This window comes from Anarrhichthys ocellatus, unplaced genomic scaffold (assembly GCF_004355925.1).
Source record: "Anarrhichthys ocellatus isolate YVR2014 unplaced genomic scaffold, GSC_Weel_1.0 scaffold46, whole genome shotgun sequence".
Classification (NCBI taxonomy): Eukaryota; Metazoa; Chordata; class Actinopteri; order Perciformes; family Anarhichadidae; genus Anarrhichthys; species Anarrhichthys ocellatus.
This window is the reverse complement of record NW_022280076.1, coordinates 2,027,416-2,040,753: the sequence shown is the minus strand read 5'-3', so window position 1 is coordinate 2,040,753 and position 13,338 is coordinate 2,027,416. Positions and strand designations below refer to the sequence as shown.

General features: G+C 41.1%; 1 protein-coding gene across 1 annotated transcript in view; it reads right to left on the bottom strand.

Annotated features, from left to right (window-relative positions):
- Positions 1-6,127, bottom strand: part of LOC116395434 (neuronal migration protein doublecortin) — a 25,302-nt gene extending 19,175 nt beyond the window's left edge. The window contains exons 1-2 of the mRNA XM_031869331.1: positions 5,981-6,127; positions 1,177-1,604 (exon numbers count right to left, since the gene is read on the bottom strand). Coding sequence (XP_031725191.1) covers positions 1,177-1,540 — 364 coding nt within the window. The 5' untranslated portion in view covers positions 1,541-1,604; positions 5,981-6,127. The remainder of the gene's footprint in view (positions 1-1,176; positions 1,605-5,980) is intronic.
- Positions 6,128-13,338: the final 7,211 nt, after the last annotated feature.

Sequence of the window (13,338 nt, the reverse complement as noted above, 5' to 3'; positions counted from 1 at the left end):
CACACACACACACACACACACACACACACACACACACACACACACACACACACACACACACACACACACACCTATCTTTCCTAAGGAGCTCAAGGAGCAGAGATGTTGATCTCATTTTGAACAAATTACGCTGCAGCTTTTCTTCCAACTTTACCCCAAGTCCACCTCACCCCACTTCTTTAGAACGATTCAATAAAGTGGACCAGGGCTTAAACTCTCGTGTTATGAATTATTCTTGAGAAACATCTGATTGATGGTTGTTGATCTAAAAATGTATGTTGCTGCATCTAGGCAAAGGTTGCACTGAAATATGACTTTCCTCAGGCAGGCAGATGCATGGATCATCTTGTCTGGTGCCATACAAAGATTTTATTCCATAACCAAAACAGGATTTTAAATCATCTTTGGCAACATAAATATGTACGCATGTAAATTACTTCCGATACCAAATATAGACAACAACCAACTCCTTTCTTTTCACTTTGTAGTTTTAATTGGGATTTCCACCCACTGTTTATAAGGAGACGCTTGACAGTAAAAACACAAAAATTGTGACTGGAGGTTTCTTTAATCAATTTGATGCTAATGTCGTCTGTTAATGAACCATTTACCCCACGCTGAGCCGTAGAGAGCTGGCTTTACGGCTCAGTATGAACCCCTGCCAGAGTCTAAAGCTAAACGCCCAAAAACCGAGTCCAATGAAGGCCAACATAGAAGATCTGCTTTCAGCTTTAACAGCAGGTTCAAGAAATCTATGAAGGATAGACTCATGAAATACAATCTCATAAGAGTAACGGGTTGTGTTTTGCAAATGTGGCTGTTTAGTTCAAACAAGGCATGATTTTAGTTTTTAAAGAAATTCTCATATAGGTTTCCTCTTAATAGCCTAACAAAATATACGATGTGCAAAAAGTTAAGAGAGGTGGACCATGTCACTCGACTGCCCCAAAGCAACCACTCAGATTAGAAGACCACACATCATATGAGGAGATTACAGGAGTCTAGACCGAAAACATAAGACTCCTAATCTCCAAACTGGAAATGTTATGCTTTAAATCTTCTCAGCACAGAAACCGACTTGAAACTGCAGAGCAAGAAAACCCCGATCCAAATGATCCCTCATCTCAGTAAATCAGATATAATAAGTGCCCGGTGCATCCCACCAGATAGGCTTACCTTCCTCTAGCTCATCCATTGAGCCGATCTTGGTCATGCCATCAATAGTGAAGATGAAGCGGACACCTTGCGGCAAGTTGATGTGGTCAGAAAGAGAGCGCGTGAGGTCGGCCAGGAGCGCGTCAAAGGTGCGGAACCGGTCGTTGGCCACAGCATACACGATGCCCTTGAAGTAGCGGTCTCCGTTGCGGTAGAAGCGCACCTTTTTGGCCTTCTTCTCATTGGTGAGGGCCTGCAGAGTGCGGGTGCGGTAGAAGCTGCAGTGGGCGCTGTGGGTAGGGCTGGGAAGTCCATTCAGGCGCCCGCCGCGAGGGTTACGGGATGCCTTGTCTCGCTCGTCAAAGTGTCCAAAGTCTAGCTCCATGATGACTTAGGTTGAGATGGTTGTGACAGATGTGTGGTGGTGGTGGGGACCAGCTCCGGAGAGTCTGGGGAAAAGAAGGAAAACAATGCATTGTAAAGTAAAATGCTGCAGTAATAACACAAAATTGTGATTTACTATATTGGCTTGGTCCAACAAAATTGCCCAAACAAGCTATGGATAAAGTGACCAATTACTCACACCAAGTCTAATTAGTCTAATGTCCTCTAGTATATTAGGATCATTTCTACCATCAGTGACCACAAACATTACTTCATCTCATCCTGGATGACTTCACCGTAACACAAGGGGAACTTGACTCTTGAATCCATTTGTACTGAAGTAAACACAAAGTGATTTGGTGCTTACGTCTCCTGTCATTATTCATCATGAGTTAGGGCCGTCCTCAACCAAAGAAATCCAGAGTCGACTCGCATTCACACGATTTTGTCGACTTTCATCAACAGATCTGGAAAACTCAGATTCTCCACAAGGACTCATACAAAAGCACCACTTTAAATCTTTAAAGAGACTAATTGAATAAAGAAATCTTAAGTCAATTAAGAGCTCCAATTAGTCAATTTATTAAGAGCCCTACTATGAGTTTCTAGTACAAAGACGGACATTTTCATTTTACTTCAAATTCTACAAACCTACAACAATGATAATGGTTTCATCTGATGCATACAGGCGGACAATGAATCAAACCACGAATCATTTTAAGGACTGCTATTGAATGCTGGTCTTAAGGGCTCCAGACAAATGAGTCTGTATTAAAAGTAGTGATTGATGACACATCCTGACCACTTCAAAGAACACTGTGTACATGTGGCTTTATTATTTAGCATCAATACAAAGTTTGAGTCATTGAACTACTACTTTGCTGAATATTACGGCACCGTAATCCCTCACATATTAAAATTCACACTAAAAATGAATCTTTACAGATGATCCAATGGGCCTCCTGTGGCAATTCTGATGTCAATAGAGATAAATCCTTTTAACGGCATGTTTGAGTCAGTTTTCACTCAACATGGGATTTAAATGTAGATTTTGTCGGGTAGGAAAATAGGATTATAAACAGATGGAGATTAAGATGTCTGACCAACTACATGGCACACAGTTAGGTTTCCCCAATGGCAAAGATTTGATGAACAAAATCAAGTAAAAAATGATATTAAACTGAAAAGAAATTGTACGTTAAGGTGGATTTATTGTTACTCTGCTCTGGCTAAACCGTTTTGTGAAGCATGTAGCCCACAGGATACGTCTCTTCTGTATTGCGGCGCCCACATACACCTGTGAGCGGTTGTCTTACTTTGATCAAATGAATCACATGGCTTATTAATAAAGCTCAAGGGTACGGTTCTTAAATAAGTCTTCAATAAATCATTTGAGACCTTTCTACAAAATCTCCAGGAGCCAACAGATAACCATAAACAATATTATTTAATTTCTGAGTTGTGAGTTGATCTGCTCAGATCACTCATGTCAGGATGTGTTCTTATCACATTAGAGGAGGAATTTGTCCATTTCTTTGCTGTTAATGTGTCCAGCTGTTAATATTCTGCCGATGTGTTCAGTTTAATGTAAATGCATTTGGTGAAGCATGTTCGGCAAAGCTATGTGTACAATATCACATATCTAAGTCTTGTGATAATGTACGTCAGTAAAAATAATGGATTCTTTGAGCTGTGTATAATACATATATGGGTTTGGTGTGACAGTAAGTCAGTATATCCGTTACTCGTGGATTTCTACGCAAATTCATGTCGCAACATTAGACCAAATTCAAAGCTTTCTTCATTTGAAGGAAACTGTCAACTCTTGTTATTTGTCCCAAAATAGTGGGGATTTGAATGTTACCGGAGATCCAGCTCTTCTGGCTTCCCAGAAATTATGCAAAAGATGCATCTGTTCAGCCAACCAACAATAAACCACTTATGCTATGAGACGGACTGGCCTTTTTTTCCATGGAAAAAGACTGGTCTCTTCCTGTTAACCTCCCACCTGCACCTCATGACCGCAACCCAGTCCTCAAAAGCCACAGAAACTCATTGAACCGTACCTTTCATATAGTGAACACTGATACACACCCATAAAAACACTTACACCCACCCACATGAAAGAGGAAGATATCTGTGTAGTTTAAAGCTATCGACATGATCACAGTGTCAATGAACTCTTTTTCATTTTAAGAGTGATGACATCTTTATCTTTTATGTATATCTGTTTAGTAGTTTGCAGGCATATTCTTTGGACCCAGTGTTGCTCTGCGCAGACAACAAAGACTTTGAAATCCTCCACAAAAATGCCAGAATAAGGCAAAGGTGTCACGCATGTCACTCGTTTCTCCTCCAGGTCGTAATCGGCTTACAGGACTTGACTCTATTGACTATGAGGTCACCGGTGTTTGAACTCATGTCATCTCTGACTGGCTTGTTAACTACACATACATTGTAAGTCTTTTAGGCTGCTTTAAGTCATGTGTTCCTCCTTGATGATGTTCAAGACCTGACATCACAATTTGGCTTGGAAAGAAATCATGCACCATTTTGTAGCAATTTTCCACCAAATCCTCAGCAAAGGGCTTCTAGGCAGAGGTGGGAAATTTTGCACTATTATCATTTATCGGCTTTGACTGGAATTATAATGTGAATTTACAGGCTTTTGTTGCGCCTTTACAAACGTATGAAAGTCTTTTCACTTCTTCTTTCACATGTCTGAAGTGTTTTGTCTGACGCATAACAGCAAAACCCTGTTTCTTTGAATAGAACTGAAATGATTAGCAGATAAATCAATTAGCTGACAGACAAGAGATTAGTTGACAACTATGATCTAATCTATAATCAATCGTTTCAGTCATTTCTCCAGCAAAAAATGGGAACCGTTCTCGGATTCCAGCTTCACCAATCTGAAGGGCTGGTTTCTTTTCTCCGTTTCAATGTAAACTTGAATATATTTAAAGGTTCTTTTTGACAGGCGGTCAGACAAAATACAGACATTAAGATTTCACATTGGACACTTTATTGGAAGCTAATGTATTGACTGATCACTTCATAGAGAAAATCTTCAGATTAATCAATAAGGAAAATAGTTGTTATCTGCAGCCTCAGCTTTGAACGACACACTATCGTCTTATTTTGATGTTGATCTTAAACACACAGCTCTACTTCTAATAAACATTCAACATATTAACAAGTAAAAAACATTTTCACCCTTTTCATTCCACCCATTCTAAACCAATGAAGGAAACAACGTCTAATAATGCTAATTTGTCCCGTTTCTAATCCTTTATCGTCCTCCATGGTTTAATGCCCTGCGTGGTGCATATGGTGGACAAACAGCGGCCATTAAAATAGAATAGTAAGAAACATGCTGCCACCACCCATCCATGTGGCGGGGCCCTGCAGTCCATGCTAACCCCATGGCTGTGCTGCTGACTTGGGTTTTTTTTTTTTATGACAGGCACGCTGACAGGGGTGGGACTTCTGGGGGGCTCCTCAGCTGACAAAGGCCAGGTTTCGAGCCCATCTGCTGCACTAACGGGCTGAGCTAACAGTGACCCTTCCCAATGGAGCATCAACTAGGACAGTCCATTGTCTCAACCAGGGGGCCTTTCCTTCAGAGTGACATCACCATCACTGCTGCTGCTGCAGGAGGAGTGGTCGGCTCATTCTCCAGCAGGAGTCCAAAAAGTGCATCTTATAAGCAATAATGGTACACTACTATCACAGCTTTTCAGTGTTAAAGTAGATGACATGTAGCTTTACGTCATCTCTCTTTGTGGTTGATTGATACACCACAGGCTTCCATCTTAATAGATGAATACAAATCACACAGAAAAAATGAATGCACCCCCCTCCAAGCTAAAGGCTGAGCATTAAACAGCATTGCAGCAACATGGTGTGGAATCACTGATATATTTGGCTGCTTGTGTGCTCCTTGGCTGAGCCGCCCACACAACACAGCCCGGTGACTACACACTCCTGACAACCACATTATGACTCTCCAGTCCTCTTCATCCAGAGCTAATCTACACACAGTGATCAAATCCACAAAAGGACACCACGCCACAGCACAGCCAGTTTAAAATCACAGTCGCAAAAGGAAGGAATAAAAAAAATAAATAAAAAAAAAAAAAGTTTCCTGATGCCACACTTCTCATTTATCATGCGGCCACATGGCAGAGAGCAGCTGCAGAAAATGCAAGTTTTTCTTTAGGAGAAAAAAAAAAAAAAAGGGGGGGGGGGGGTTGGTTGTGCGCACACCTACTCACAATCCACCTGCACAAATCTGAACACCTAAAACCATTCATTCCACGCGCAAGTACCTGCGATGTCATCTCAACTCACCCACTTCAAAATTAAACTGTGCCAATTTAATTTCTCCTTTAACAAGTAAAAGTCTGCGGATAATCCCATCACCCAGTAGCGGACTCACCTGCGTCGCTGCTTGCGGAGAGAAGGGAGTGTGTGCTCGGGTGGTGGTGGTGGTGGTGGTGGGGAGGGGGGGGAGTGTGAGTGAACGTGTAGAGTCGATGCTGCAGGATAGCGGCACGCCGTCTCTCCCCTCGCCTTTGTCTGCTTCAGTGTGAGAGCCGAGACCGCCTCGCTGGAGGAGCCACTGGGTCCTAAAGCCAACGAGCCCCTGGACCCGCCCACCGTGGAAATGCTGTAGGTACCAGTCAGAGTGGGGCTGGGGTGGAGCTCACATCAGCCTCACAAAAAGGTACATGGACATGCAGTGAATAAAAAAATAATAATAACAATAAAAAGTTCTGGATGAAAGATGAGATACCCTATTTATTAGAGATCTCCTGATATTTGGGTGTGGGCACTTCTACTTTCTGTCAAAAAGTTAAAAGAGCATTTTCTTCTCTTGGATTAAGCTCCAGATTACAAGGTTGTGGCTTTCTGTGTGTGTCCAGTGCAATCAGCTGAGTCCCTTTGACAAAAACCACAGTTTGATGCTTTGGTCTGGTGGAGCTCTTTGTTGGTGGAAGATAAAAGAAGATAATGCCTAACAGTGCTTTACTTCCCTTTTTCTGACTGTTTCATTATCAGCCAGGGAACCATGTTTTAACTCCTTAATGAGCTGTATTTAGCATTCTGAACATAAGATACCGGCAAACAACTATTTGCTATGTAAATATATAGTGCAGTAATTTCTGCCTGAGCACGGAATGAAGTCTCTAGCTCTCTCCGTGTCAGTTCTTATCCAAGCTTTGCTTACTCTGTCGACATAGCTCAACCGGCCGCATGTGCTTTTAGTGCATGTTTGCGCATTTGAGCGTGCCGTAGTTTGCACTGTTAGCACTGTTCGCATCTTATTTCAGCTGTGAGCCCCCGGGCACATAATGACCCTAACTACACAAGGTCAATGTCTAACCTTAACCAATCGTCTCTGCCTCAACCAGCTAGGTCTCGCCAAGAAGGCAGTGTTATTCATAATAAAGCGTCGCCGGCTCCCTGTCGACATGTTGAGAGCCATTGAGAGGCAATCTAAATGCTCCTAATCTTGGATCTTGTGCCAGGTGAACAGGAAAAAAAAAAATCTAATAGATATCACCATGAAACTTCCACAGTTGATAACTTATATAAGGGAACATTTATTTGATTACAAGATTTCTTGAATTTCATGTCTGGATATGCAAATGAGCCATTCTCTTATTAAATATGTGCTGATGCATTTCCATAACATAAATCTGAACATTGGATAAAGTTAGGTTCAAAGTTCTTGTTTCATTTGGTTGAAAGATTAGAGTCAAAGGTTTTTATAGAGTACATCTTTGTATCACTCCATAATTCAGATAATTCTCTTAAACATTTTCGCCATGTTTTAGGAATAACATGTTCTATAAATCAGGCTCTGCATATGAGCAAACCCCTCCGCAAAAACCTTCAAAATATAAACAGTATTGGACCTGGAAAGAGTATTGCATGAAAAACAATGTTTTTGTCTGTTTGTGACTAAACATAAGATCGCTCACGTTCTGTGCGACACATTCAGCCTACTTTCCTACTTTTGCTTTTGACAGAGCACCTGCACTGTAGTCTGAAAATATGTCACACGGCTTCAAAAGAAAAGTACATCAAAGGGGGAAAAAAGTCATTGTATTCTACTTTCCAAGAAGTGATTTTACATGTTTGCACTGAATTATGACAGTAATAATAAAATATCTGCTGATGGGAATGACAGCCGATCCCTAAAGGCCAATAGAACAAATGTTTGTGGTTGATTTTGCATGAACTTATACACAGTTAGTATTTTAGATGCATATGTTTACTGTGTGGATAAGGCTGTGTTGTTCCTTTAAAGATATCACGCAGGGAAAAGAAACTGTCAAACTGCAGAAACCAAAACACCATGTCATTGTACAGCCCACATTGGTCATTATTTCTTATTAAATCACAAGCTTTTGGACGTAAACTGGTCTCAACCTCGTGGCTATGTAACCGACTTGAATAAAAAGGCTTTGTGACAGCTCTGTCGGCACCGTGTCGACTCCATTGGCAGTAACATACATCCAGGAAAGGTGAGATGTAGAGTTTCAGAGGCGTCACATGATATTCCCAACAGGCTAAAGTGTGGCAAGAAATCCCCATACAAATGAACTCCATTGTTGTGATATTCCTTGAACAGTACTGGGCCTCAAAACTGGGCCACAATACAAATGTATAAAGTTCGATAAAGTTTCTTTGGTCTAATGTGTGCACACTGACTTTAAAACGGAAGATGAAAGTTAAATAAATGAGTCCCGACCAGCTGGACAGGAAAAGGTTTTTAATATATAGATACATAAAGATAATGGCAATAAGCAAGTGTTCAACGGTGCAATCTATTCTTTTTAGTTATATTAATGCACATAAGGACAGTTTATGTAAGCACTGGTTTTCTGGACTTGAAGGTTGCCTTCTTTATACCCTTTTTGATCATTTCCTCTCCACAATATAACAGCACAAAAACATAAGAAGACATTTGGGAAGTACGTCTCTTTTCTGTCCATTATCTAGTTTCACATGATAATTCACCTGCTGAGGGTGTGAGGATATTAACAAAGGCTGGGATTAAGGCCAGCAAAGATGATTCATACCGTCGCATTCATTAATTGCTCTGCTTTGATGCCAAAGACATCACCGAGTGGCCCACCGCTTTAAACGAGAGGACCAATGCATAACAGGTCTGAGGTCTCTGTTTTTAGAAAGCCAACAAAAGGAGTTGACTCTTTTCACAGCAGGCCACGCTCTCTTTGTCGTCTATTCCTCTCCCCTCAGGCGGAAAAGCTTCACTTTAAAACTCAGCTGTTGTCACATTCTGGAGCCTCTCCTTTGCATGTCACGCATAACTCTAATTCACTCTGATCACTGGCTGCTCCGCACCTCCCTCAGTGAGCTCCCCAAGGGCTGCTGTCCACTGCCTGCTTTCAGACACAGGGGAGAGCCAAGAAAGTGCCAATGCAGGAGTTTATCAGGTTAGAGGCACAGGAGGAGCAGATTTGGACATTTGGCTGGTTCTTTTTTCACACTGTATTTCATGCCACAAGTGAACAGGTACTCATCGACTTTCCAAATCTGGTCACATAATTCCTTGTTTCCCTATAAAACTCTTCATATAACACATCAGAAGCAGTTCTCTGACTGTGTCTTTGACTAACATGCCATCCACATAAGTTTAATCAATCCTGGGTTTTCAGATGCACAGTATGCATACTGTATACGTACACATGTATTCATGCCTAATGTGAAAAGAATAAGAAGTTCATTCAGGCACTTTAAAGACTAATGCCAACGAATTAAAGTTCTGAAGTGCTGAAATTATTCAAGTCAATAAAAAAAAAATGACCTAAACCTGCTTTCATGCATCATTCCTGTAAAATAAAGAGCCCCGCAATAACAGACAATTATTTAATTTCTGCCTCTGAAATGTTACGACTTGATGCATTATGATGGAGAAGCTTGTCCTTCCTGTTAGTATGACTAATGGACAGCTCTTAAAATTGAATGTACTGAACCTAACAACAGATTTATAGCCTGCAGCTTACGTCATGCTGGTCAGGTCAACCAGAGTTCCCAGTGAAACAGGCACATGATAAATAATGTGCTAGAAGTGAACTACATGTACATTTTTAATGTTACAAGTTAGAAGGATCACGTGTGTTGTAGGTCTGGAGGCCATTTCCTGCCGTGTAGTAAACAGATACAATGGATGTATTCATTAAGATACCTAATTTTTTTTTTTTTATAAAGCCAGCTTCGGTGTGCATATTTGAATAAAGTGTTTGTGTGTCAGACCAAACAGCAAAGGACAGAAAGAGTGCTGTGCTGGCCGTCGATATGACAAGGCTGAATGAGGTGGACTGCAGGATAAGCATAAGTGGTTCACAGCTGGTGTCTGGGGGAAACACGAGAGAGGGGTGGAGAAGGCCGGACGGCGACGGGAGGCGAGGGGAGGGGTCTGGTGGCGATTGTGGGGGGCGGTTGCAACCATGACGACTGATGGAGGAGGAAGTAAACAGATGTCCGCAAGCTGGCAGACAGGCCCAGAGTGGTCCAACCACTGAGAGACAGGTGGACATCCAGGAACACAGTGGGACTGCAGAGGGACTGTGAAGCCAAGCAGAGCTTTGCATTTACAACACAAACACTGGAGTCTTTTATTGTATGATTCAGTGAACCGGGTAAAAAAAAGAATCTAATATATATCCCCATAAAACTTGCCCTGTTTTGCACAAGTTTTCTGAGAATGTTTTTATGAATACAATGTTCTATGAATCAGAATGATATATGAACAAGCCCCTATGAGAGCAAAATAGCCCCAAATCTCAAAATTGACAAGTGCATGAAAAGTTAGGATTTGCATGTGTCTCCCCTCAACACAAATTAAACCCATATTTATCATTCTGTATCTGAGGTAGTAGAGTCCCTGGAAAATGCCTTTGTTCTTTGTTGTTCTGACACACAATGTGACTCCATCTGTTGTTGTCCACAATATCAAACTCTTGAGATGGTCTCACTTAAAACATGTAATCTGATGAAGAGACAAAAAAACAGCATCTTAATTATATTCATGACCCTGATTGATGTCTCTTCCAACTTGTTGTAAGTTGAAATCACGAAATGATGAGACGGTGATGGTGATGATGATGATGCCATCAGAAAGCCTCCATCTCAGCAGTCCAAATGAATCTATCGCTGCCCTTCCTATAACCCGCCTCAGCATTTTTGCAGAGTCACCGCAGCCGCAGTAGTCTTGAGGATAGACTGGAAACTAGAAAGCTATCAGTTTTAAATCCCCTGGCAAGCTGCTAAATCAGGGCGCAGGAAACGAAGGAGACGCGCTGTCGCCTCCTTCAACGCTATCAGTCAACATGACCTTGAGCAAGGCACTTCAAACCTCAGCTGCTCTGAGATGCACTTGTATGCTGGACTGACTTGAAATACTCACCGAAAGGGGACAAAAGTGACGCTAAGTCTGTCTGACAAAGCGTCAGTATGTGACAAGTTGGAATGAGAGCATGTTTTTTTCTTTTTAAGTAGATACATCTGTTCACACAGTCTGACCACGGCATGACTCGTGACGGTGTGATGTTCTTGTTACGGTAAAGAGAGGATGCTGAGCAGGACAGACCTCTGTAGTAATGTCGGCATCATTAAACAAGGCCTCATCGGTTTCCATGGAAGCTTACTCACAGCCGGAAAAGCCTTGAGAGGCTTATTCTGAGCCTAATCAGCTGCAGCCACTCCAAGAAGACTGTGATGAGCAACAGACGATGACGTCATCTGATGAGTAGTTGGTGAAGAAGCTTTTTCTTTCTCAGAAACCCAATATGTCCTTCATCACCATCATCATCACCACCATGATGTATGGTGAATCACAGATGTGTGTCATCGTCACGTTTGTTGACTTTTGTGTACTTTCGTCTTCTATGCTCTTCATCACAGAGAAAACGTGAGTCCCCGTGTCGGCATGTTGGAGACTGAAAAACATCATCTGAATATTTAAAAACATGGTGGATGAAACTAAACAGAAGGTTTGTAGGTGGGTGGCTTAGTGGATAACTCAGAATTAGGAAGAGAGGATCAAATAAAAGTAAAACATGACCCGGATTCCCTTTATGCTCTTTCAGATCACCATGCGGGGAGTCACCATTGTGCCGTCTCAAGTAGCTTTGTCTGCTCGGCAGATTTTCTAATGAGGGGCTTTTGGAGGAGGATGACAGAGCGCTCTGCCTGTTCTGTCGGGGAGGAGGGGCATTTAAAAGAAATGAGCAATGCTCTGTCCGTGGATACGCCTAATACTAGATTCTCAGATGGCCTGCTGGCAGCCTGGCAGCACCATTAGGACTGAGAAGGGTGGCATTAGTCTCCAACTCTCATTATGTCAGACACACTGAAAACCTCTAATCAATGAGAGGGGTAGAATTAAAATACACTGGGCAAGAAGGCAGCAGAGGTGCAATTCAAAGCACGCAAATCTGCTTTGTTTGTACTTTACACTTGATAACTTTATTTAGAGAGAAAATGCTCAGAACTGAATAGCTTTAACTCAAAATCCATTATGTTTTTATATGAATCAGTTACTGAATTAATGTCTGATTGCTACACAAATGCTAGGATAGTTCCTCTTACACACACAAACAGAGGGGTTTTATAGCACCAGTAATTGTGTATTTCTATTTGTAGTATGTATTTATTAAGTTAGAAAAATTAAGAAGAAAGGAAAAAGACAGGTATCTACAGAAACATGAACCTCAACACAACATTAATCTCCCAGAACAGGCCACAGGTAAATAAGCTCATTGGTAAAAAAAAAAGAAAAACAAATATACCACAAAAAATCAACAAAACTTGCAACTATACAATACATATTTTCCATACTTAATAAGGAAGGAAGCAGATGAATTTAGAAAAAACAATGGCCCACATACAGTAAACTGGTTGCTGCTCATTAGCGTGTTATCATCACGAGACAGACGCATGACAGCTGGTCAATAAATCACTCAACCAAAAACGTGTGAAGAAGGTCACACAAGCACATCTAGAAGAGATGGTGTTATACTTATGCTGATAAATGTTCCTTTAATCTTGACAAATCTCACTGGATTTGGCAAACAGGACGTTCTATCATCTCCACTCTGAGAAACCAAGGAGAGGATGGGTAACTGACTGCAATCACATAAAACAAAAAGTTGATAAGCTCACCATGTTAGACAGACAGTCTTACCATAAAGATATAGGTTAACTTCTCTGGAACCTAAGTGATCATAGGTATAAGATTTGGATTGTGTGACTTCCATCTGATTATCCACATTTGCTGAACTTTGCTCGTGTTTTTAATAAGATCACTGAAATCCAGAACTTTAAACATGTCACTATTTCCTGAGTTTACTAGCTGCTTGTGAAGAGTTTCCATCACATATATTAGAGAGAAATACTTCCACTAAAAAAACGTCCTCCATTGTTGTTGTTGTTGTCTTGCTTTAGAATTCATACGTTATTTATTTCTCCAGAAGATATATGAAAACATATGCCCTGAATGAAGATTATACAATATTGGAGACAAATCTAGTCTAATGACATACTTGTCATTTCATTTTGAGGATTTATTAGGTGTTCTGTGGCTGCTTGTGAGAGATATTAAACTCATCATATGTTTGAGCTTGGATCAAAGGGTTATTTATCAAAAGAAGTAAATAAAAATATCAGTGGGCTCGGCCCACACACTGGCTGTGTGAAGAAGCCAAAACAGGATTAAAAGAAAAATCCAGGAAGCTAACAGACAGCTCTATTCTTATTATG